Source organism: Mytilus californianus, unplaced genomic scaffold, assembly GCF_021869535.1.
Source record: "Mytilus californianus isolate M0D057914Y unplaced genomic scaffold, xbMytCali1.0.p SCAF_9, whole genome shotgun sequence".
In the NCBI taxonomy this organism is placed as follows: domain Eukaryota; kingdom Metazoa; phylum Mollusca; class Bivalvia; order Mytilida; family Mytilidae; genus Mytilus; species Mytilus californianus.
In genome coordinates this window covers 99,186,289-99,212,513 of record NW_026262745.1, presented here as the reverse complement: position 1 = coordinate 99,212,513, position 26,225 = coordinate 99,186,289, and the positions used below count along the sequence as shown (strand labels likewise).

At 31.7% G+C, this 26,225-nt stretch overlaps 2 protein-coding genes and 1 long non-coding RNA gene across 6 annotated transcripts; 1 reads left to right on the top strand and 2 right to left on the bottom strand.

Annotated features, from left to right (window-relative positions):
- Positions 1 to 1,577: 1,577 nt before the first annotated feature.
- Positions 1,578 to 14,743, top strand: LOC127716681 (uncharacterized). Of its 2 annotated transcripts, XR_007989075.1 has the most exons (4): positions 1,578 to 1,604; positions 3,104 to 3,290; positions 9,889 to 10,169; positions 14,118 to 14,743. It is a non-coding gene; the product is annotated as an uncharacterized LOC127716681 (long non-coding RNA). The 2 variants fall into 2 exon arrangements; XR_007989076.1 differs by lacking the exon at positions 3,104 to 3,290.
- Positions 5,616 to 24,471, bottom strand: LOC127716660 (uncharacterized). Of its 2 annotated transcripts, none has more exons than XM_052222911.1 (5): positions 24,329 to 24,471; positions 12,886 to 13,772; positions 12,025 to 12,114; positions 9,214 to 9,413; positions 5,616 to 7,242 (listed from the first exon to the last, which is right to left on the bottom strand). In XM_052222911.1, exons 2-5 carry the CDS (start codon positions 13,095 to 13,097, stop codon positions 6,722 to 6,724), a joined length of 1,023 nt encoding a protein of 340 aa, XP_052078871.1. In that variant the 5' UTR covers positions 13,098 to 13,772; positions 24,329 to 24,471; the 3' UTR covers positions 5,616 to 6,721. The 2 variants fall into 2 exon arrangements, with proteins under 2 accessions (XP_052078871.1, XP_052078870.1); XM_052222910.1 differs by lacking the exon at positions 24,329 to 24,471 and adding an exon at positions 15,185 to 15,504 and having other exon boundaries at positions 12,886 to 13,054.
- LOC127716666 (uncharacterized) lies at positions 17,721 to 25,338 on the bottom strand. 2 transcript variants are annotated; one of them, XM_052222915.1, is made up of 5 exons: positions 25,199 to 25,338; positions 23,454 to 23,610; positions 22,289 to 22,393; positions 21,082 to 21,272; positions 17,721 to 18,178 (listed from the first exon to the last, which is right to left on the bottom strand). In XM_052222915.1, exons 1-5 carry the CDS (start codon positions 25,263 to 25,265, stop codon positions 18,135 to 18,137), a joined length of 564 nt encoding a protein of 187 aa, XP_052078875.1. In that variant the 5' UTR covers positions 25,266 to 25,338; the 3' UTR covers positions 17,721 to 18,134. The 2 variants fall into 2 exon arrangements, with proteins under 2 accessions (XP_052078875.1, XP_052078876.1); XM_052222916.1 differs by lacking the exon at positions 17,721 to 18,178 and adding an exon at positions 19,512 to 19,644.
- Positions 25,339 to 26,225: the final 887 nt, after the last annotated feature.

The following is a 26,225-nucleotide window of genomic DNA, read 5'->3' as shown; positions in this document are numbered from 1 at the left end:
GAAAATAAACTGACAACGCCATGGCTAAAAAGAAACAGACCAACAGACACACAATAGTACACAAAACACAACAAAGAAAACTAAAGACTGAGCAACACGAACCCCACCAACAATGGGGTGATCTCAGATGCTACGGAATTGTAAGTCTTGCCCTGATTGTGGTACCAGTCGTGTTGCTCATCTTAGTACGAACCTGGTAATAAGTCTAATTCTGTAGGTCACTTTGGGGAATGACGGGATTGTAGTTACAAAATTAGGAACATATCCGCTATCATCTGTGAAACGGATATTCCATAACGATAACCAACTCGTGATGGCGTCCGTAAAACATTCGAAGGAATGATTTCAACTTCACAGCTTGGAACTCTTGGATAAATAGCTACCTTTCGAGCAGCAAACCTCTATCTAGGAAATCATGATATGAAATACAAGCCCTGGAACATCGTATCACCTGGGAGATATATTCTCCTTATGCAAGGTAATAACTAATTGTAAGTGCACTCTATTATGATTGGATAAAACATGAATAACAAACGATACTCGTAAACAAAACATTTCTTCAACAACGGGTTTGTTGAACGAAATTAACAACCCATTAGGTTATAGCACGGAAGGTTAGAAAAACTCCACTGAAATTGAATTATTTTTCCGTGTAAATATTAAGAATATATCTATTCTACATGTTCTTAATCCTTTAACTTAGTGTATTTGAACAGTCATGTAAGAATATTCTGCAACTTCATTAGAGGAAGGCCACCTTTATCGCGTTTGTATAATGTTAGAAAACATAATTTATCTATTATTTATAATTGGTTTTAAACTAACTTTCAGTAACAGCAATGACTATGGCCGGAACTTTACGTCTTCTGTGTTTATAATAGTTGTTTTTTGCTACTAGTTGCTCATACAAGTCAAACCCTTTCAAACCGTTTTTACAGAAAGCTTTCAGTTACACTATTGTCCTAGGTAATGAGAAGATTGAGCGCCCGCCAACATGTTTTAATGAAACATGCCACCTTTTATATGTGCATGTCCAAAATCTGTTTTTTCTTCGAAAACAAAATCTTACGACAAAAAGTAATGGTAACTTACACTGAAATTTTCATGCTTTAAGAGAATTTAAAAAAAAACTCACGTCAATCCAACGACACAAAGACATTTACGATATCTAAGAGATCAGCACGAAGATCTTTCCGGTAATAACAATACTGAATGGAGCAATATGTTTGCAATATTGCCAGTGTTTTAATTCAATTGTTCCTTATTTTCATTATTACTTAAGAGGAAAATCATATATATATATAACCTTTGCATACACATGCCGTGAAGTATCCTAGTGTCTTCCAAGAACCTTTTTAAACCAAAGGATTGTGAATAAATAAATAAAGAAATCACGTTACTGATTTGTTTAGAATTCGTTTGCTATTCTAAGAAATCTAGCCACCCGTTATGATTATTAGTATGAATTCTTACTATGTCATGCTTCTGACAAAAGTGTTTATTGTATTCCGAAAGAACTAAATCGGAACTATGCACGGAATTATCTAAAAATTATTTTCATTTTTACATTTATTCTGAAACTTACCGTCATAACACAGAAGCTGGTAAGTAAGATTATGTACTTTAATACATTTTGTAATTCCATCAACCTTTGCAATTATTGCTCTATAAAAAAATTACAAAGGCAATACATTCGCACCTGACATTTAATTTAGGGATTAATATAATAAGAGAACCAATGAAGCGTTATATTATCAACAAACGTGTACAGATAAATTTAAGAATAAAATTGATATCATTTTAAACATTACAGGCTGACAAAAGGATATATCGTGTATTTCAACAAACCAACTGTTTTTCTTTTCTTTTATGATAAATGAAAAAAAAATATTGTGCATAAAGAAACAGCAATTGAATGACTGGTTATGAAACTAATAGCACAATATTGCAATATTTTAGCTTTTGATTGATCTTCTATGAAAGTAATTCCATAGTCGTCATTTTACGTAGACACATGCAGTCTCGACATTATTATACTAATTATTACATAATTTATTAAATCATATATCCACGAAGTGTACGTGCGTAAAACGTCATTCATATATTATATATAACTATAATAATAACTACAATTAACACCTCAGAATTAATAATAACAAAAATAAAAGATGTCAAAAGTTCAATTTTAGAATTTATATGTATAAGTTATAACACTGTACAGGACCACATATATCTTTCGTTTATATCGTTTCGAACTGTTATCAAGTTTTGATTAATTTTGATGTTTATTCGATTTGTTTTGGTAGCAGGATCAAGGAGAGATAAGACAGAAAATATTAAAACAGTCCCGACTTCAAAACTATTCTGTAAAAATGCAGAGCAAACGATTTCTTAAGATCAAAAACTTTTCGGAAGGAAAAAAAAAACAAGAGGAGAGGGAAACAATATGATTTCAAAAAATGTACAAATAGATGCACGTAAATAAAGGCAACAGTAGTATACCGCTATTCGAAATTAATAAATCGATTGAGAAAAAAAAATCCGGGTAACAAATAAAACTGAGGGAAACACATCAAATATAAGAGGGGAACAACGACACATCAGAAACACAACACTAAAATGCAATACACACAAAAACGAACCATAATATAACAATGGCCATTTTCCTCACTTGGTACATGAAATTTTAAGAAAAAATGGTGGGTTGAACCTAGTTTTGTGCTAGCCAAACCTCCAGCTTTTATGGCAATGTTAAATATAACATTAAAATGACAAGATTACATGACAGGACTACAATACATATAAATGGGAGAACAAACAGGACAGAGACACACACACAAATAATAGCTATCAAAAGGTACCAGGCTTATAATTTAATACGCCAGACGCGCTTTTCGTGTACATAAGACCCATCAGTGACGCTCAGATAAAAAAATTCGAAAGCCAAAACAAGTACAAGGTTGAAGAGCATTGAGGACCAAAAATTCCAAAAAGTTGTGCCAAATACGGCTAAGGTTATATGCATGGGATAAGAAAATCCTTAGTATTTAGATCAATTAATATTTTTTCAAACAGTAAATTTATAAAAATGACTATATAATAGATGTACATGTTAACAACGAAGTGCTGACTAACTACAGAATAAAAACGAATACGGAAAACACCCTAAATCATAAAAGAGGCACAGCCGAACAACGTATTATATGCTAGCCGAAGAGATCGACGCACAATGTGACATCACATATAAATTTCTATCAATTTCCAAACAATAGGATATAGTTCAAGATTAGGTTTGTATTACTGATATAACATGTATTAAAAACAATAAAAATTACAATACTTATTAATATACAATTGTGGTAGTAATTAGATAATTAATTGTATTATCAAGCTATGTCGGTATTTCTTCTTAATTAAACTGTAAACCAAATACATCGTATAAATTTAGTTGACCCAAACTAAAATCTTATAAATGAACTGCGTGATTAATTGTCTTTACTGTAACACACGAATAGAAATAAAACAAATAAGATTTACAATAACAAACGATAAGACATTTGACAAAATCCGATGAGAATAACAAATATAACATCAAAACTAAATACATGGATTTTGGATAAAAAATACCGTTACACGTCTTATAGCAATGCGAATTCACACTCAGCAAAACAGTCACAATCGGGAATAAGTCACATTCGGTACTTAAAAGATCAGACGACGGAATGGAAAACCACAATCTAACACGTGGTAAAAATGTCCTTTGTTAGTTTGGACAAAGACATATCTTATGAATTAACCAATTCGTGATGGTGTCCATAAAATTTACGGAGTGTCATTTGTAATCTGTTCTTCTCATAACTTTGTTGGAGCAGTATTTGCGTTAGGAGCACACTCCTGTATAGGAAGTCCGTATACTGTGTAATACTGTTCATTCGACCAATATACACACTTTTTGACAGAGAAATCAGAAGAAACCCTAGAGACAGCTATAAATACTAAGTGTCAGAAGAGGCAAGACGGGTACGTTAATACTTTATTGGACTGGTTCCCTGTCCTTTATCTGTTTGGCTCTGACAGATATAAGCAACAAAGGTATCTGAGATACCCGTATATTGCAAGGGAGAGGACCAGCTTAATACTTTACTAGCTGGTGTAGGTGTTGTTGGGATTTGTTATGTTGTGATCAATATGTTAATGCCACATGCGATAGTCATTGGCTGATTTATGTCGTGATCTAATAACATAGTAATATATGCTTTTTTGTACTTCTTTGTTAAATATTTGTTCGTTTTTGTTTTGATTAAGATTGTGACACGGTGTTGACTGCTGTACCCCTAATTTACATTTTTACCTATTATGTCTGTTTGTTTTAATCACACTTCGTTGTCAATATAATGGAATTTGATGCGACTGTCATACAAGTGAGAGGTTTAGCGCTATAAAACCAAGTTCAATCCACCATTTTCTATATAAGAAAATGTCTGTACCAAGTCAGGAATATGACAGTTGTTGTCCATTCGTTTAATGTGTTTGTGCTTTTGATTTTGCCATTTGATTAGGGACTTTTCGTTTTGGATTTTCCTCGGAGTTCAGTATTTTTTTGATTTAACTTTTTATTATTCCTAGTTACATTACACGAGATAAAACGTATAAATGTATGTCTGTAGATAGGTACAATACAGCCCAGGTGGATATTGCTTTGTCCACACGCCTAAACAGTTGGAGTTAACACCGGGTTGGCAAATTTTCTAGCTTTCCACTCTACTCACCGATAGGAGTCGACATGCAAATTCTCTGTTGAATCAAAAGATTTGCAAGTACAATCAACTGAAAAAGACCCAGATAAGCATTGGTTATGACTATTTGTACAAAAAAGAGGACATAGCTAGAGTGGGCACAGGTTGGCTGTCTGCTCTTGACAGGTGGAAAAAGAAAAATCCACAAGAGCTGTTTTGTATTTCACGTCGTTAGACATTAGTAATGTGATTCAAATTGATCTGATACGAATCTAGCCTTCCCTTGTACATAGAATTAACACTGTTGTCCTAGTTCAGGAGAAGGTTTTGCTCTTACGCATGTGTTTACCTGTTACATGCCATATTTTATATTTACATGTCAAAAGCTAGAGACTTAAGATATGTTGTTGACTTTTGTAGTTGTCAGCACTATTTTTGTTATTTGTTCTATGCTTTCGCATATATCTAGCTGTTGGCGAACCTACTTCTTAATAGCAAAAATATATTCACAAACTATACCGAGCTCCGTGGTCAATCAAAAAAGGGTGACGTTCATAAAACCTAACAAGTCAACCGTTAGAGCATATTAACAAACGGAACGGAACAACTGCCATAGTTCTGACGTGGAACAGGCACTGTGCGAAGGAGTACGTTTTATGGTTAAATACCGTTCTATTAGCAGTCCGGGCACTTAGAGAAACTCCATAATTTTAAAGAATTTTTTGAAAAAAAAGTTGTTTCCCTTAGACTTATAAGCCGAATTACCGATGGAAGATATATTTTTAAACATGATTTTAACCAAAAAAGGGAGACAAATGATTAGTGTTTAAAACAGTAATTGTGCAAGTTCCACCAGCATAATAAAATACAACATATAAGTAAAAATTAAAATCATTTTCTTTATTGCAATAGTAAAGTACATAATATACATGTATAATAGATAAACTGTGGGATTTAAAAAAATAGGAGCCGACGTCTACGTCACTTAAACAGCAACCAATCCTTACAATAGGTAACTGACAACAACGTCAATATAGAGCGATAAACCATGCACAGATGCCTACTAAATAGATTACGCTCTTAAATTTTCCTCTTCTTAAGATATAACCCCAAACCCTAAAATAAATCAACGGATGAAGTGAATATGTTTTGTACAATGTTGATTGTCTTTTAGTCGTTCTTCGTTTTTTGCCATGACATATTGTCCGTTGGTTTTCGATTAATTAGTTTGAATATTACTTTAGTATCTTTGGCCTCTCTTAATCACTTTGGACAGGCACATGCATAACATTAAAAGTTGGAGAATGTAACATTTTCTTTTGTTTTCAAAACTCAGCATTGTTATCTCTACCATCGGAAAACCAAAGGAGCACACAAAATAATATTTGTTTGAAGAATTGTCAGAAAATCACTTTATTTCAAAATATGTTTGTAAAATGATTACAACGGTGCAATACTTTTAACTGTTACAATACGATGGCACTTGTATCACAAGTATCTATAATTCCATGTTCTGACTGAAATTCCATATTCAACCATGTAAAAGCGCAACAATTTGGAACACAGTATTATAAAAAAAAAATTCACGTTGTGTGCCTCTAATGATTCCGTACTTAATATCACCATCTTACTAACAATGCGCCATTACGGTTAAAATAAATGTTATGCTGGCGAAGACTGAAATAGAGTCAGAATTATTTTGATTATTACATATATGAGTCCAGTTGCTTTTAAATATTGTCTCTTTTTCAATTCTTTTTTGTTCATTTAGGGAAATCATTAATTAGTCGTTAAACTAATACCAAGAACGAAAACTACCTATCTCATTAACACATTTAAAGCTAGCAAGAGTATTTTAACATTCCCGATTTTATTAAAATATGCTTTGCTTAATGTGAATTTCCTTACTCTGTTTATGAAAACATTGCTGTTCTTTACCAGCTTTATCATAATATTTCCCTACTCAATTGATCTGAAACAGTATACTATGAAAAAAGTGGTTGTGAGTAATTTTGTAGATTATCATTGGTCACATTTTGGGCGCATATGTAACTGCTATTTGTACAAACAGGTAGTGGGTCATTCTGTAGATCACCATTAGTCATATTTTGGGTGCAATTGTAACTGCCATCTGTATAAACAGGTGGTGGGTCATTTTGTAGATCATCATTGGTCACATTTTGGGCGCAATTGAAACTGCCATTTGTATAAACAGGTGGTGGGTAATTCTGTTTGAAACTGCCATTTGTATAAACAGGTGGTGGGTCATTCTGTAGATCACCATTAGTCATATTTTGGGTGCAATTGTAACTGCTATTTATATAAACAGGTGGTGGGTCATTTTGTAGATCATCATTGGTCACAATTTGGGCGCAATTGTAACTGCTATTTGTATAAACAGGTGGTGGGTCATTCTGTAGATCACCATTGGTCACATTTCGGGCGCAATTATAACTGCCAATTGAATAAACAGGTGGTAGGACAGCAGGTGTTGTTGTGTCTCCGTCTGTTGAAAAAAAAGGAAAATAAATCGTCCGCTGATAGCCTGAGCAATAATAATTCTAAATCATTAATATGGTTTGGTCTGTTTTGTTAAACTGAATTACTTTTCAATCTTTGCTATTGAGTAGTAAGCGTGCATGTTGCCGTATTTGGCACAACTGTTTGGAATTTGTGGTCTTCAATGCTTTTAAACTTTATGCTTGTTTGGTTTTTTTTAACAATGTTGATCTGAGCGTCACCGATGAGTCTTATGCAGACGAAACGCGATTCTGGCGTATCAGTTTATAAGCCAGGTACCTTTGATAACTATTGGCAAATAGTCGCGAGTCTGGTCATGTCTATTTTGATATTTGAGTAAAAAAGTTAAAGGAGGTGCAGAAATGCAGGGCCGATCATTTCAATTGTATTATATGATAATTGGTCGACAACTTTCACATTTTCCCTCTGCTTTTACTGCCAAAAAAATATTAATGGTTACGGACAGGACTTGATTACTGAAAATATAAGGCAATGACGTCACGTACATGTATCAGTGCAGCAACGTCGCGTGTTTATTTCAATCCTAGTCAATTTTATCCATGAGATATATACAAGTGACTTCATGCGTACAACATACTAATTTCTGGGAAAGTACTTTTATTCGTAGAGTACTTATTGTTGTGGTTTTCGAGGATGGTTTTATCCACAAATTTAATTGTCTATCGAATTAAAACAACTTCTGTCCAAATCAAGGCATTAAAATATCCCTATGCAGGTTTGACTAAATAGATAGGTGCATATGAGTTTAAAAATACAATAAGTACTGTAAACCAACTTAATTTTGCGAGCTATTTATGTTCGCAACTTTCGCGAATAGAAAAATAACGTGAATATAAATCGTCGCGAATATGTAAAATTTGGACCATTCCTTATTAAACTTCATCAAGAAAGTCAGAAAATCGCGGAATTGAATAGCCGCGAAGTGGTCTAGAAAGGGTAAAACGCGAAATAAAGTATCCGCGAAAATAAATTGGTTTACAGTATCACTAAATATAAAAAAGAAGATGTGGTATGATTGCCAATGAGAAAACTCTCCACAAGAGACCAAATGACACAAAAATTAACAACTATAGATCACCGTACGGCCTTCAACAATGAGCAAAGCCCATATCGCACAGTAAGCTATAAAAGGCCCCGAAATGACAATGTAAAACAATTCAAACGAGAAAACTAACGGCCTAATTTATGTACAACAAATGAACGAATAACAAATATGTAACACATAAACAAACGACAACCACTGAATTACAGGCTCCTGACTTGGGACAGGCACATACATACAGAATGTGGCGGGGTTAAACATGTTAGCGGGATCCCAACCCTCCCCCTAATCCTGGGTGCAACAGTACAACATAAACCCTTTTTGAACTAAATATACAATTTCAAACAGGATTTTACCCGTTTAATCTGAGAACAAAAGAATACAGTTTTGACTTTAAACATTTTTAGGTCTCATGAGAAATAGTTAAGATCGATGAAAGTCACTTCCGGTGATGAAATGCGATGATGAAGTGTTTATTTTAACTCCTTTTATCATACGGACCAAAATTCATTATTTCATATTGTGGCTTTTTTATTTTGTCAGAATTAATTCTTTAATTCTAAATATACTTATTTATTCATATAACTGTTTTCTTTTAGTGACATGTTTATGCATATGACAGTTGCTATCCATTCGTTTGATGTGTTTGAGCTTTTGCTTTTGCCATTTGATTAGGGACTTTCCTTTTTGAATTTTCCTCTGAGTTCAGTATTTTTGTGATTTTCCTTTTTACTGCCAAATTAACACCTATGATATTCGTTATTCTGCAGAAAGACCAATAATTGATTGTTCATCAGAGTTGGACACACCTTGCATTCTGTCAATTATAATAAACAATGTACGATATTTATTATATTGCTAGTTATGTATGCATCTTTTTTAAACTACAAATACCTCCTATATTATATATCGGATTCTGTTGTATCCATCCATTATTCCTGTCTGTCTGTGTATTTGTGGAGGTGTATGGGACATTCCTTCGTACATGTCTTAGTAGCTTTCTTATCCATCGCCAACTCACAAACACAATAGTTATAAGTAGAATAATGCCAGATATTGCCACAATGACAAAGCAAACATAAAGAGAAACACCACTGTAATTAGAACGGAGATAAACAGCACATTATTTTGCAATTCAACTATGCCTTTGTTTTGTATCTAAAAATGCGAAGATAACCTATTTGTTTTGTAGAATCATCAGCGTATAAATCATCGAATTGTCATATTCGTGAAATGTAACTGGCCTGTGTAACCTAGGCAAATTTATATTGATATATATATATATCGGACATTGAAAATGAGAAATTATTGTTTATCATACATAAAAAATGTAATTTTGTGAAGTTTTTTCGAATTGTTTTGTATAAAAATATGAATACTATATGATTACCTATGCGATAACTTTCCATAAGGGGTCAAATGACTCATAAGTTAGTAGTTATAGATCAAAGTGTTTATTTACTTATCTTCGTTTTGTGTTGTCGTGATTACTTGTATTCAAACTGTATTTTATTTCTACGAAATGTAAAACGTAAGCTTGAAAAAAATTAAGTAAAAATTTTCATTTAGGTTGGTACATAACACTGCGAGGAGATAACTCAGTAAAAATCAGCTGAACGTTTTAATTATGTTTTATTGTTAAAGAAATATTTAGCTTTTCAATGATCAAAATAAGTGCAGGTCATGCCTCTAAATATCAAGTGACACTTTTCCAATAAATTGTGTAGTTCAAGTTCTTTGAAAATTTCCATATTTTGTCTAAATTTTGTGAAAATTAAACGAGCCAAATTAATTTTAGTAAAGGTGTTTGTTAACAGCATAAGTTAAGGAGATTGGCTTTCTTGTTGTAGGTAAGTATAACATTTCTATATAAATGTACAATATTAGGTCAATGTTAGAAAAATATAAACTTTTCTGTATAAGGCTGAGAAAATGGAGAAGGGCGAGATTCTACCCAGATCTTCCCAAGTTTTGGGCCGAATACAAAAAAGTTTATATTTTGATGACATTGACCTAATATAGTTTTTATACTGCAACGTAAATTAATACATTGATAGCTATTTTAATTGTAGTTCAAATTTCAAACTTATTTCATCCCTTAATGAACCCTTGTTTGTGGAGAAAGTTTTCCATGATGAAATTGACATTGCACACAATATAGCTGTGTTACTATATTTAGGAAATAAACACAATTAGTTTTTGTATAAAAACTTTTGTCATGATTTTTTTTATAGTAATCTCTATTATAAAATATAAAAAAAATAGTGTTCATCCAAATGAATGAAATACCCTATCTGCTATTTCCTATTTTAACAACTGTCGTCAAATGTTTTAATGCACGTGTAGAAATGTAACCACATTTGGTACGACGTTAAACAAGACAACGTGTAATATATGTATATATAAGAGTAGGGGAAGTAAGAACCAAGAAAAGGATGGTTTTGTGAAACATCAAATCTCTACAGATAATATCATGAACTACATAACATCAAGGAATATGTAAGAATGAAACATGATATTGGATGTTACATTGTCATAATTAAATTATAGTTTACGTCTTTTGCATGACAGGGGAGAAAACATAAACACTTCAGACCAATTTCTATTTGCATTTCTAAATTATTGCAGCAAAATAATTCAAATAAAAGTTAACATGATCACAAAAAGATGCGGTAAAAAGGTATGTCTTGGGTCAGCACATACATTTGTTTCCAAAATATACTTAAAATTATATAAAAAAAGAGATAAAAAATAAAATAAATAAAATAAACTCCGTCATTTGAAATTCATTGGATTTCTTAAAGTTTTTATTATCAAGTTTGTAAAATTTTAAAATTTTACCAATTATTTTGAAGAAGTTGTTCCTATTCCTTCAGCAATTTGTAGACTCTCCTTCGAATTACATCCCATATTACGAATAATTCGTGAATCCATATTAACCAATGTTTTTTATTCTCACATTATATGCTGATCAACGCAGGTTTTTGTGGTTAACATTGCGTTGGCAATTTTGTAAATATAGGCTTATGATTTATTCCTAATGCCGTTATAAAAGATTTGCATGTGTTAAAATCCTATCATTAAATCTAAAATAAGATGTTTATACATACATGTACGTTAAAGTAATCAAAGTCTTGGTGGTCTATACTTTTAAGTAATACATGTTTGAGGATCTGGGTTTGGGATTCCACAATTTCTGTATAATATTTTTGTCAAGCATTTGTATTTAACTTTAAAAACAACGCTTGTTCTGTAAGATTGTCGACTTTAGTTTTGATTTTATTTAATTACATCCTTTATATATGTATACCTTCATTTCTGTAATCAACATTTCTTTAAATAATTCTTTTGTTTTCAATATCTATTCTTTATTCTTTTCCACCCTTATATAATCTAATCTTAAGCTTTCTTACCTTGCCTTACTAATTTTGATCTAGTCCGTTTTATTTGCCGTCGGTAGAAACAAATACAGCATATCGAAAGTAAGTTTATTTCTTTTTTATTTAATATTTAAAGGTAGAATTATCTCATACTCCTGTTACAGACGTATAGAAACTACGGAAAAAAAACGCTTCTTATGTATATATATTTCAAGAAATCAGACCTATTTGTTTGAAAATGACCTGACGAATAACCAATCTGATTGATTTGTTTAGATTTCATCTAGGTTCTTTTCATCAGTATATACACGTAACACATACTTACAAGGGACGTTTGCTGCTATTCGAGGAATATTGATCCGTGCTGTTTAATGGTGTTTGTGTTGTATATGGTCTATCTGAAGTCGTGCTTGCTCTAGAAAAATAAAAAAATAAAGATATGCTCAACAAAGAAACATGACAAAATTTGACCAGACATGACTCGGCAATCCATATTAAAAAGAAAATGTGGTATGATTGCAAATGAGACAACTCTCCAAAAGGGACCAAATGACTTAGAAATTAACAACTGTAGGTCATCGTACGACCTTCAACAATGAGCAAAGCTCATACCCCATAGTCAGCTACAAGAAACCCCATGTCTACTAGCAACATATGCCTTTCTATTAGGTGATATCTTTTTTATTCCTGTTGTCGATTGATTGATGTATTGATGTTTGACGTCAAGTGTTATTTCTTAAATTATATCTTAACGGACAATTTTGATGTGATTGGAATTGAAACTTTGTTTTGTACTTTCTGACTGAGTGCAGAATTGCATGGAAGATGATGCAAGCATATATAAGAAATGCTTTCTCTGTCGACAAACCAGATTTTGCTTCTTTTTGAGTTCATTTACTTCACTCAGTTTTTGTTTTCTAGTTTATTTTTTGTATTGTGTTAATCGGTTTATGAGATTTCATGATGATTTAGATTTCTAGTCTATTCGTGTGCAAAGTATCTGTACTTGTGATAACATCACGACTTATCCCACATATATTTTGAGTATTTGTTTTTGACCGGGTCTGGAATCAAAACCACGGCATCCATCTCTCAAAACTAGCACGCATTGTGTGTTTTGCCTCTTGTGAATGCAAGTTGAAAAAAAAAATGAAATAAATAAAAAAGTCAACAAATTTTTACATACGGTTCACATCTGTGATAGAATACATCAGGAACACAAAACTTGTTACCATTCTTTTCACAACATTCGTTGCAGATCCTTGTTATATACCAGCTTCCACTGGAACTGGAACAACATGAACAAGGTTTGCTGTAACATTTACTTTTCCAATAAAATGTTTCACATTTTTCAGCTGAAGCAAAAAAAAAAAAAGAGACAAAAGAAATCAAAATCATTATTGAAAAAATGAGATTTGTTTTCCTCTTCTTTTCGTTGATTTAAAATGTCACACAATATCCTTTTAATAATTTAAAAAACTTTTATATATATCGATTACAACTTTTTTTTCTTTTTTTACACTATCAAAATACAAAAATGTATTTAACTTTAAATGTTATATTGGTCAATTTTATGTTGTCAAAGATCAAGATAATTTTACTACTGGTCATATATAAACGAGGTTGCAAAATATAAAACACTGGTCAAGGAAAGGCTTAAGACAGATTGAAAATGAAGTACGTTTTATACTGGAACCTTGGGACATGTAAGGATTCATTTGTCTTTGAATTTTCTGTACGGTAAATTCACCGTTTCAGAATTTAATGCATTCTGGGAATTCAACCAATGAAATGACTTATTTCTTTGAGGGGTAAGAAAACTGAGGTTCAGTGAAGTTAATAACAAAATTAAATGACGATGAATTTGTAATAAATGTCCAGTGGCAAATATCATATGAACAAATATGAATGTGATATGACCCTAGTTAGACCACAAGATAAGCTCAATACCTTATGTTCTAGTTCAAAAATTAAGAGTCCGCTGGAACACTTGTCATAATACATGGATACATCATTTTGACTGCGAGACTACTAGTCTGCTATCATCTCTTTATACCGCATGCGTTTTAATACCTACTTTCATGTCTATGAGTGGACACGGCATGGATAGAACATATAAATCCCCGCAATTACAGCACCTACGCTACTACTATGTTAATGCGATTCTTGAAAAGACGAACATGTAGTAGTAATTCATGAGACAAAATTCCTAAACGGACGAAGATTAAACCGTTTTCCATTTCGCTTTGGTTCCTCCTGTTTCTGATTGTTTACAAGATATTCGAAATTCACCGGTTTTATCCATGTTGTGCCATTTAAAGATTGCCGGCTAACCGCTATTTTTCTTTTCATAATTTAATCAAATTTTTTTAAAGCATATTTAAAAATCTGAATGAAATCCTTGTTATTGTTTTTCAGAGTTTTTGGTTGAAAAAAAGGTGCCAATGTTAAATGTATGACATTTCTAGAGAAAATCTTTTCCCGCTACATTGCCAAAGGCTTATATCTTGAAAAGAAGCACATGCATCCTTATTCTTGTTGAGCTTTTCTAGTTTCTTTATTTATATGCTATCAATGTATAATCAGTCTTTTAAAAACTTGTTATTTTGAGAAAGAATATCGAACATCCTTATAGACTATGTAATCAAGGCAACATCAGTATACCGCTGTTCGAAAGACATAAATCTATTGAAACAAAACGAATCCAGGATACAAACTTACACCGAGGTAAACACATCACTTATAAGAGGAAAACAAATGATCAACAGAAACAATAAAGTGCAACAAAAACAAAGGATTGCAAATACAGACAACACGTAACAACCCATGGCTTACTCATGACAGCATTTAGCAACAGTTAAAAATGAATCGTTTGCTATAGCATAAAATGTAAAGCTCTCAATTAGTGGGTTTATTTCTTTTTCAATGAGGAATATCAAAACTTGATCTTTGTAAAAATACAGAAAACATTCAACTGTGAAATATAACTTTAAATTCGTTATCAAGTATTAGTGTTCGCTCAAGTGGAAATTAATAATAAACAATGGAGTTAAAAAAGCATAACACAATAAACTATACAAACAGGAAGCTTGATTCTAAATTTCTTGATTTGTATACTCGACGAAGTTTTATAAATGGCCATTATATGTTATTTATATAGATGTATGGTCATTACTATATCATTTTATTCTGGTATTACCTAAGTTGAACAAAGATATACAGAAAAAAAACATATTAATTTACATTACATTGCGTTGTTTATTTGTTGAGGAAGCATAAATATGAGTTATATTATGTGGACAACGATATCAGGAGCAGTACAGCCGACATGTTAACATCAGAGAGAATCCAGTTTGTCATTTATAATTCTAATAAATTGCCACAAATTGACAAAGAGGATGTATATAGGTGATATCATATACTTTTCTTTGTATATTTATTTGATCAAATACACAAAAAATGTTAAAAAAGAGGGTTGCACTTACCTTGAATATTGTAAAAAGATACAATTAAAATTACTATGTCGAAGTAAATGTGTTTCATCTTTTAGACGCCAAGTATTTAAATTGCACCCGTCTTTTTCTAAATCAATGTGTGTAGGTCAAGTACCTGTATATAAGTTCTGTAAATGTTTTTAAATAAGTAAACAAGGGTAAACAGTGTGTTTTAACTTTGAATTATCGTAATACAAATTCAAGTGAAACCTGGAAAAGATTTTCCTATTTGGAAGGATTATATATATTCTTTTTGCACAAAAAAAAAATCAAATAATACCGGTCAATTCCGAAAGCAAGACCTTTATTTTTACTATTGGTATTAGCTTTGAACTAGCTGTCAGTAACTGCAAATATTCTCAGATCAGTTCTTACTGTCTTTTTTATCATTGACTTTGATATATTTTCCCCCTTTTGACTAGAACATGGTGTTATTCACAAACAAAGCGGTAGCAAGATAATAAAAAAAGGTGCAGAACCTGTAATTCAGTGGTTGTCGTTTGTTGTTGTGTAACATTTTTTTGTTCTTTATTTTGTACATTAATTAAGCCATTTGTTTTCTCGTTTAAATGGTTTTACATTTGTCATTCATTGTCGTTTCCAGCTGACTATGCGGCATGATTTTTTCTCATTGTTGAAGGCCGTACGGCGGCTTTTTGAGAAAGAAACAAATTAATGGAATACAAAAACACAGAAAATAAAAAAAAAAAAAAAAAATACGACCAATATGTTAAATGTTTTCTCATCAATGTAAAAGTTCTAATTAATGGACCATTGACCCTTTCGTAAAACAAATCATCCTGGGCATTTTTATCATATACAACTTTAAGTTACTAGTACTCTTTTAAACACTTGATATCATACCATCATTTAACACAATCTAAAACAATCCAAAACAATAAGACTGAATTATTTTTTCAATGAAATAATGAGGTGATCAAAAAGAGGTCTGATTTGGTCTGAAATTGTTGTCCATTCGTTTGATGTGTTTAACATTTGATTTTGCCATTTGATTAGGGACTTTCCGTTTTGAATTTTCCTTGGAGTTAAGTATTTTTGTGATTTTACCTTTGCCTATGGTTCAAGATATCTTGGTTCCGATAATAAAAAGAAAACAAGCATTTCAGATCTTTAGGATGCTAGCACACCTATATACAAGGTGAAAAGAAAAAAAAAATAAGAAAAAACTCAAATGAAAATTCATAACGGAAAAACAATAAACAAATGGCAAAATCAAAAGCTCAAACACATCGATGTAACGGATAACAACTGTCATATTCCTGACTTGGTACATGCATTTTAATTTGTAGACAATGTCGGGTTAAACCTTGTTTTATAGCTACATGTAGCTAAACCAAGCATTTGTATGACAGTATTATGCAAGTCCTTTATTTTAATAACGATGTGTGAACAAAACAAACAGGTAGGTAAAAATGTCAAAAATAGGGGTACAGCAGTCAACATTGTGTTATACCCTCGAATGTTGGCCAGAAGTTATGTAAACAAAAGATATCAAAAGGACATTCAAACTCATAAGTCGAACATAAACTGACTATGATATTGTTAAAAATGAAAAAGACAAATAACAGTACCCAAATCATAACATAAATAACTAAAGACTCAGCAACACGAATCCCAACAATAAATTGGAATGATCTCAAGTGCTCTGGACGGGTAAGCAGATTCTGTTTAACACGTGTCAACCGTCGTGGTGCTCATGTAAGTACTTACCCATTGATTAGTACAATTATTTTGGTAACACTGGGAACAAAAGGGACGGGATTGTAGTTACGACAATTGAAACATACCAATCTAATTCAGTGTGTAACATTCGAAACACATTTAAACGAACGTGATTGTTGTTACGACAATTGGAACATGACAATCTTTGATTGTGAAACAGATATTCAATAATGGTCAACCAACTCGAGATGGTGTACCAAAAATTTACTGAAATAGGATTTCAACATCACCACTTAAAATTCTTGATTAAAGAGCCTTCTTTTGAGCAGCAACCATCTATCAAGGAAGTCATAAAGAGAAATACAAGCCCTGAAGTGGCGTTCTGAATTTACCACAATGTTCTTGCCTGAAAATTTTAAATGACTGACTAATGTTTTCGGCTGTTTCAGATCAAAATGACTGTTTCAGACTAGAAATACATTCCACATTCAGAATCTTTAAATTACTACACGCTTTTTTCCATGGATTTATCATTTTAGTCCATCAATACAAATATTTAATTTCGTTACTGTTCCACTAGTGTAGTTGAAAACAATAAATACGTCTAAATTCCACAAGTCAAGTAGAATACAAACTGAACAATTTTTCTGATTTAGATACGCATTTTGACAATAAATGTCTCTTGAGAGATGCCAGAGTCTAAAATATTTGAATATTCAAACTTCATTGCAATATATGAAGGTCTGATAAAGAATAAAAGGTATACCCTCTTTACAAACTATCCTATTGACAATGACAGGCAACTGACATCGGAAGTTTACTTTAATTTACTCAAATATGTTGATACAATCTTGACAAGTTTATTGGAGGCTATATCAAGCATAGATCATCTATCAAATAAAAAGTTTCAAGCAATGACAAGCAATGATAAGAAACATTCAGTGATGGAATTAATAAAATGTTTCTTAGGACACAACCGTCACCAATTTAATCCTTGTCATAAGAAATTCCAAACGTCAACATAAAATGAATGAGTATGATGCATGCATGGTAATGGGATTTTTTTTTCTTCTAGAATGTTTTTTAAGATGAGTACAACTGAAATGGAACTCATATAACAAGTCTTTATGATTCCTGGTTCTTTGTTATATTCCGTATTCTTCCATGTAGAAGCACACCAACTCAGAACAGGATATTACATATATATTGCACGTCAAGCTTTTCTATGGATTATGTATTCAATCTCAGCAACTGACCATCAATGCGTCATGATTGCACATATAAATGTTATGCTGTCGAAGACTGAAACAGAATCAGAATTATTTTGGCTATGACATGTTTGCGTCAAGTTGTTTTTAAATAATGGTTTCCATATCTTTTCAGATTTTTCCTGTTCTTTTTTGAAAATCATAAATAAGTTATCAAAATAAGAGCAAGAAAGTGAACAACCTATCGCATATAGACCTTTAAGTGAGTCGTCGTTCAAATCTAAAATAAGCAACAGTATTTTAACATTTTCATTTTTGTGAGAATATCTTTCGCTTATCGTGAAATTTCCTTTCTCTATTTATGTGGAGCTGCATCTGCTTACCCTTCAGGAACACCCGAGATCCGGGATCACCCCAAGTTTTTGATGGGATTCGTGTTGCTTAGTCTTTTGTTTTTTATGTTGTGTCTTGTGTACTATCATTTGTCTGTTTGTCTTTTTTTAGTTTAAACATATTTTATTGTTCAAAAATGACAAATGGATTAGACATTTTTGAACAATAAAATATGTTTAAACTAAAAAAAGACAAACAGACAAATGATCTTTTTTTGTTTTAGCCATGGCGTTGTCAGTTTATTTTCTATTGATGAGTTTGCATTTGCCTGTGGTATCTTTCGCCCCACTTTTATTAGAAAATGCCTTTCTCTACCAGCTTACAGTGGAATTAACTTATTCGATTGATCGCTATGGACAAAATGGTCATTGAATATCATAAGCAGTCTATGTACTTAGTTTATGCTAATATCTTCCGTCAATCATCAAAAGAAGACTTCCACTTCCAAATGAAAAATAATTGTTTATTTGCTCTTTTTTGTGTTGCCTTTGTTTTTAACTTTATCATAAATTAGCTAAACCGACAAAAGCGACTTTTCAAATACGTTAATGTTAATTTTTAATTCCTATATTATAGGTTTTTTAAAGAACCCACTACTCATCTTTATATTGAATTTCTTAAAAAACACAAACATCAGTTCAGTAGATAATAAAATATTTATTTTCTACTTAACTGATTTTTTTATGATTATACGAATCTGTGCATGACTTGATTGAACATTTTATTAATATATATTTATATATACACCTCAGCCATTTCGTCGAGAAGTTGAAGTCCTGGAGAAGTACTACAGATTCAGTTGGTGCTGACAAAATTTTGTTTGATTGACCATGATTAATACACTCTGAGTAAGGTGGAGGTGAGTCATTTTGTATATTATCATTGATCACATTTTCAGAGCTGGTTAAACTGGTATTTGTATAAGCAGGTGATGGGTAAGCTGGTATGGTTGTTTCACTGATAAAAAAATAAATACATAGATTGAAAGTAAATCCGTCACTGTAACCCAGATCAATTATAACGCTAACACATAATTTGCGCTGTTTTTCAAAACAGAATTTATTCCTGTCAATCTTTGACTATGAGTAGTAACATTACATTCAATAATTATCTTACATCACTGTTTTCATTTGTAAATTAGTTGACCATTCTTAAGGATGTACACCTCTGAAAAGCCAAACATTTCTAGAATTAAACTTTTTTTTCTAAACCTGATTTTTGGGTTTATAAGACTGTAAAAAAATGATTGGTGAAGAAAAAATCATATGGTTGTGCACTTCTTTATTTGCTACGGCCCTTTAAAAGTACCCAATGTTGATGGTTTTCTCAATTTTCCTCAATTTTTACCCATTTTTGGGCTATTATTATAAAAAAAATCACAATTCAACATTTAAACTTTTTTTCATACTTTCAATAAAGATGAAGTGGATCAATCTGAGTAGATTTAGCTTAAAAAAAACTATAGGTAGGTGTTAATATAAGAAAGTTTTATCATATTTTGATGTTTTTTTGCGTCAAATTACCATTCTGTCAATGTTGTCAATTTGTGATTTTCTCTGTTTTAAGAACAAAATGCATATTATTTTTATTCCTTTGTTATAAATGATTGAAAAAATACATATCTAAGAAATTTGAAAAGAAAAAAATGATATGGGATGTACATGTTTCTTCTAAAATCATTTCTTGTACCACTCACCCATTTTCTCAACATATTGGCTAAAAAGACTGACTTGATTGGTAAAAAAATTTAAAAAATTGATTACTCAAAAACTACTCAGTTTAAATACACATTTTGTTCTCAGAGTTAATTTTGATTATAACATTTTTTAAATTCATTGATATTTTCCACTTGTATCACATGTTTTGGAAATAATTCCAGAACGAGATTTCAACGAGACTGAAACGTCAGAAGAATACATCTTTAAGTCATCGAGATCGCATTTCACTTACAGGTTTTATTTACATGCGCTTGTAATATGTATAAACAATATAAAAAGTATAGGTATATATGATCATGGCTTCGTGCATTGAATCTAAATATTACATTAAGAGCTGAAACATAGAGCTTCTGTCTCTGTTCCACATGTTACGCCTCTCCTTGGTTAAATCATATTAATTACGTTTGTGTGTGTGCGAGTTCGTCATGATTTGAAGGTTCATTGTAAATTGTCAAACAATTAATAACGATTTCTTGTTCATAAGAGTTGCATAAACTTGTACTATCTTACTTATAATAAAACGTTTACAAGTTTGGTTTTACTTTGCCGCAAAAGGGGATTGTGTTGTGAATTTACCAATTTTAATATGCAGCAAATAAACAAGTCCGGTGACCCCATTTTTTTCTGTTTCTTATCTGAAGGCATGTTATAAGATCTATCTTCTTACATTAAATCTTAAAATTATTTGGTGTAGTTTTCTTTTTATCACACAAAATTGAATTTTCCATGCATAATCTTTACAAAATCTGACAATTATGCACAACCTGTAACGTGAAAACAGTCCTATGACCAATACTTTTGATTATATCTTGGAAAAAAAACATGATAAAAATTACAAATTGTAAAAAAATCTATACATTTTAATTAAGACCTTTATGACACGTACCTCCTACATTATATCCCGGATTACTTCGTGGCTCTCCATTGTTCCTGTCTATTTGGTTATTGGCGGAAGGTAACGGAATATTCCTTCTAAGTTGATTACTTTTTCGACGACGTCTCAAAAGCACAAAAATTATAAATGCAACAATGGTAAATATTGCTCCAGATGCAATTGAACCAACAACACCAATCCTTCTGTAATTATAATGGAAAAAAACAACACATTATTTTGTAATTCAAAGTCATATGATACCAGGATCTGCTTACCCTTCCGGAGCACCTGAGATCACCCCAGGTTCAACCCACCATTTTTTTCTTTAAATGTTCTGTACCAAGTCAGGAAAATGGCCATTGTTATATTATAGTTCGTTTCTGTGTGTGTTACATTTTAGTGTTGTGTTTCTGTTGTGTCGTAGTTCTCCTCTTATATTTAATGTGTTTCCCTCAGTTTTAGTTTGTAACCCGGATTTGTTTTTTCTCAATCGATTTATGAATTTCAAACAGCGGTATACTACTGTTGCCTTTATTTTTGGTGGGGTTCGTGTTGCTTAGTCTTCAATTTTCTATGTTGTGTATTGTGTTCTATTATTTGTCTTTTTTCTTTTTTAGCCATGACGTTGTCAGTTTATTTTCGATCTATGAGTTAAGACTTTCCCTCTGGCATTTTTTGCCCCTCTTCTTGAAATTGTAATGTAAGCGAAATTATTGAACCTTTGCATGCATATATATTAAACTTAGTCTTGTATGCACGTTTTATTTTATATCTACTACAAATCTAATACGTATTATCTACAAATTATATTTAATTCAGTGGTTGTTGGTCGCACGCTTATTTAATTTCGAGTTTGTTGCCGAAGTTTGCCAAATCGTGACATTGATAAAAAAATGAAAAGAGAGCACATGGAAAGCGGAGTGTCCAATGAAATGAATGAGATATAAGAAATGTGCATAAAGTACCAATACAAAATAACGAAATTAGGAATCTGTTTTTATCTAATTTAATATTCTTCAGTAGAAGTACCCTATATGCTCCTGTTACAGACGTATTTAAACTCTACGGACAAACGCTTCTTAGGTAAATTTACTTCAATAAATCAGACTTATTCGTTTGCAAATGATCTTCTTGGATCGACGATTAACTGATTTGATCTCATTTGTTTTGAATTTTACTAGGTTCTATTCACTAGTATGTACACAATAAATTTACTCACACGGACGCTTTGTTGCTATCTGATGAATATTCTTCCGTGTTGTCATATGGGTCTTGTGCTTGATATGGCCTATCTGTAAAATATCCTTCAGTAGTCGCGCTTCCTCTAGAAAAGAAAAAAAAATAGATTCTCAACAAATCAAAGTCATTTATGCATATGATACATAGATGTTTGAATTGTATTTATGTTATAACCCAAACACTTTTTAACTAGTTATAAAACCCTATCTGTTTGAGGTTTTGATTTTGCAATTTGATTTGGGACTTTTCGTTGTGATAACACTTGATTTCTGTTTTTTTTTTTTTTATTTATTGATAAAATTGATGCCAGTTGCAAATTAATACGAACAATATTAGTGTGATTTGAATTGAAGCGTTGCTTTGTACTGTCTTACTGAATGCGGAATTGTAAGGAAGCGATGCATGCATATAAAAAAACGCTTACTCTGTCGACAAACCAGGTTTTGCTACTTTTTGGTTCTTGGGATTCCCTCAGTTTTTGTTGTTTAGCTTGATTTGTATCGTCTTAATCGGTTTATGAGATTTGAACATCAGTGTACTACACTTTTAACTAGTCTATTGTGCTCGACCGAAATGCTAATTCAGATTTTAAACGTATTAAGGTGCAAAGTATCTGTACTTGTAAATAAATTCAACCATATAGCAGTTTCTAGTATTTGCTGTGACCGGGTCAGGAATTAAAACAACAGCATCCTTCACTCAAAGCTAGCAAGCTATATTTATATCAACCAAGGACCAGAGGTCGTGTTTTGCATATTATGAATACAAGTGTTAAAAAAAACCAACAAAACAAAAAACAAAAAAAAACAAGAGTTTAAATGTAAAATCACAAAAATACTGAACTCCGAGATAAATTCAAAACGGAAAGTCTCTAAACAGATGGCAAAATCAAAAGCACAAACACATCAAACGAATGGATAACAACTGTCATATGCCTGACTTGGTACAGGCATTTACTTATGTAGAAAATGGTGGATTGAACCTGGTTTTACAGCTAGCTAAACCTCTCACTTGTATGACAGTCGCATCGAATTCCATGTTATTGACAACGATGCGTGAACAAAACAGACATAATAGGTAAAAATGATAAAAATAGAGCAGTCAACATTGTGTTATTATCTTAATCACTTATAATATATACATACTGTCCAGTAGCTTCACAATTGTGATAGTATACATCATGAACACAAAACCAGGTGCTTTTCATTTTACAACATCGGTTGCAGTTTCTATACCACCTGTCACCAGGACAAGGTTGGTCATTACATTCATGTTTCATCCATGATGTTTCACATATTTCGGCTAAAATAAAAAATAAAACATCGTTAGAAAAATGAAATCAAAATCATTCGTGAAAAAAGGGAGATTTGTTTTCCTATTATACGTCACAAAATATTTCTTTTGACAAATATGTACTAGTATACAAGGTTTTTTTCATGGACGTTAAGTTTTCAATTTACAAGTGCAAATTAAATTATCTATTGAGTACTTCAAAACTATGGACTTAAAACTTTTTATATTACATTTTGACACAATCAAAATAATTGTTTTTAAATGTTATATAGTTCAATGTTGTGCTGTTATCTAAGATCGAGATGTTTTTACTCATTGTCATATACGACGATGAAAAAGATAGACTACTGGTCCAGAGTAAGATAAATTAAAATGAAGTATTTTTTACAGTGGAACCTTTGGAATAGTATAGATTCATTTGCCTTGTCTAGAACACACGGGATACTTTACATTTAAAGGAATTTTTTATTGCGGAAAACACACCAGTTCACTATATAATGCTTTCTGTAATTCCACCAATAATATGGCATCTTGGGTAAGAAAACTGAGGTTCAGTGAAGTTAATGAAAAAATGATGATGGATTTTGGTACCTATACCCAGTGGCAAATATCACATGAAATAGGTCACAATGTAAGAGTCTGCAGAAACACATGTAATAATACACGGATTTTGACTCCGAGACGACCAGTCTGCTATCATCTCTTTATACCGCATGCGTTTAGATACATACTTTCATGTCTTTAGGTTGCACGACCGTAAATAGAACACATAATTTCCCACAACTAAAGCGCTTACGCTACTACGACACCACTGATGCAAGTCTTGGGAAAAGAAGAACCCATTGTATTTATTCATGAGACAAATTCTAAATGCATGTTACGGTAATTTTACATCCGTTTTTGAACTTAACGACTCTGTAAGGCTTTCAAAGCCAGAAAACAAGTACCACAACACATTCATGTTTACTCATGGTGGCTTCTATCAACAGTTAAAAATGAATCATTTGCTAAATATAGAAAATGTTTAGATCTCAATAAGTCTTTTTACTTTGTGATAAGGAATATCAAAATTCGATCTTTGTGAAAGGAAGATAAGTATCTCTCTCTCCCTCTTAGAATGATGTATGATTGGTGTTTGCCTTATGCCTAAGGTAATATATTTCAAACTATTTTGCTTTTTTCTTTGAGAAGAAAAGATTCACATATACTACAAACATGAAGAATCTTTCAATTACTTTTTATTAATGATTCTTAACCGATTACAGGCATATCGTAATATCTTACATACAAGCGACATTATAAATAGAACACGTTGAATTTTGTAATATTACTTAAAACTCTATATCCGGTATTAGTAATCGGTCAAGTGGAAATTAACGATGGAGTCAAAATGCATCACACACAAAGCTTAATTCAAAACTTCAGAAAGCCTTGATTTGAATTTTCGACGAAATTTGAAAAATGGCCATTATGTTTTCAAAATTAAATGTTATGGTAAAGAGGAAGTAGATGGGCCAACATATACTTTTCCACGTTTTCTTTGAATACGAATTTCTATTAAATACGAGAAAAACTAATACAAAAGAGTTCCACTTACCTTGAATAGTGTCGATCAATACACATGATACAGTAAAAACTACTACGTCGAAGAAACTGTGTTTCATTTTTAAAACGTCAAGTATTTTACAAGCACTCGTTTATTTTCTAAATCGATGTATCTAGTTGAGCTACCTTTATATATTATTTTTTACAGTTCATTGCGTTTCTGAACAAGTACATAAGGTACCAGTCTTGTATTACAACTCCAGTTTCCGGTGCATGTCAAAACATGGCGTGAAATAAAATAGTCCATTTTTTTCTGAATTTTTTTCTGGACTCAATTTTTTCTGTTTGATTAAAACATGTAAAAGTTTATGCTGAGTTGAATCATTTATTTTAATTTAAAAAAAAATCTTGCATCTTTTTGGGGATATCAAACCAGGAAAGTGGAAGGATATCATGTTTACTGGAAGTGGTGCGGCCTAGTAAAAACAGCAAACACAAAGTAGAAAAAAATAGTTTTGACTTCAGGGTTACATAACTTTTTATTCTTCGTGGCATGACCCACATTTTTTTCGATTAAATCACAATTTCACATTACTGCATACATGATATGCACATGAAAAACATTTTCTATGTAGCATTTTATTTTAAAAAAATTTCAAAGATCAGCTGTTTTGCATGTAAACCTATGGGGCAGTCAATTACAAGACTGCAACTATAAGGGGTAAACAGTGATTGTATTAATAGCGTGCACAATGGTAGTGAAAATTACCGTGATCCCTGAAAAAAACTGATACTTTTTTGAAGGTTGATTCTGGGTAGATTTCACATGATAATATATTGTTTTGGGCACATCAAACAATCAAATTATATCGGTCGATTCGAAATGCACGATTTCAATTGACACACAGTTCATCTACATTGTAGCCTTAAAACGTCCATAAAACAGGTTATGACTGTATTGTATCTTTTATTCAATTTATGTTATATCTATATTAAAAAGCGAAATACTAAAAAAAAAAAAAAAAGTGAAGGGGAATAAAATCGATCATTCGTGTAAACACAATTTAATTAATGATAAT

What these genes read in the sequence shown, in the direction of transcription:
- LOC127716660 (XM_052222910.1), bottom strand. Translation starts at nt 15,242, where the DNA reads ATGAAACACATTTACTTCGACATAGTAATTTTAATTGTATCTTTTTAC. An exon ending in ATCTTTTTACAATATTCAAG is followed by an intron (nt 13,055 to 15,184) that starts GTAAGTGCAACC and finishes TTTTTGCTTCAG; the next exon opens with CTGAAAAATGTGAAACATTT. An exon ending in TTCTATCACAGATGTGAACC is followed by an intron (nt 12,115 to 12,885) that starts GTATGTAAAAAT and finishes TTATTTTTCTAG; the next exon opens with AGCAAGCACGACTTCAGATA.
- LOC127716666 (XM_052222915.1), bottom strand. Translation starts at nt 25,265, where the DNA reads ATGAAACACAGTTTCTTCGACGTAGTAGTTTTTACTGTATCATGTGTA. An exon ending in AATTGTGAAGCTACTGGACA is followed by an intron (nt 22,394 to 23,453) that starts GTATGTATATAT and finishes TTTCTTTTCTAG; the next exon opens with AGGAAGCGCGACTACTGAAG. An exon ending in TCCGGGATATAATGTAGGAG is followed by an intron (nt 18,179 to 21,081) that starts GTACGTGTCATA and finishes ATTCTGTTTCAG; the next exon opens with TCTTCGACAGCATAACATTT.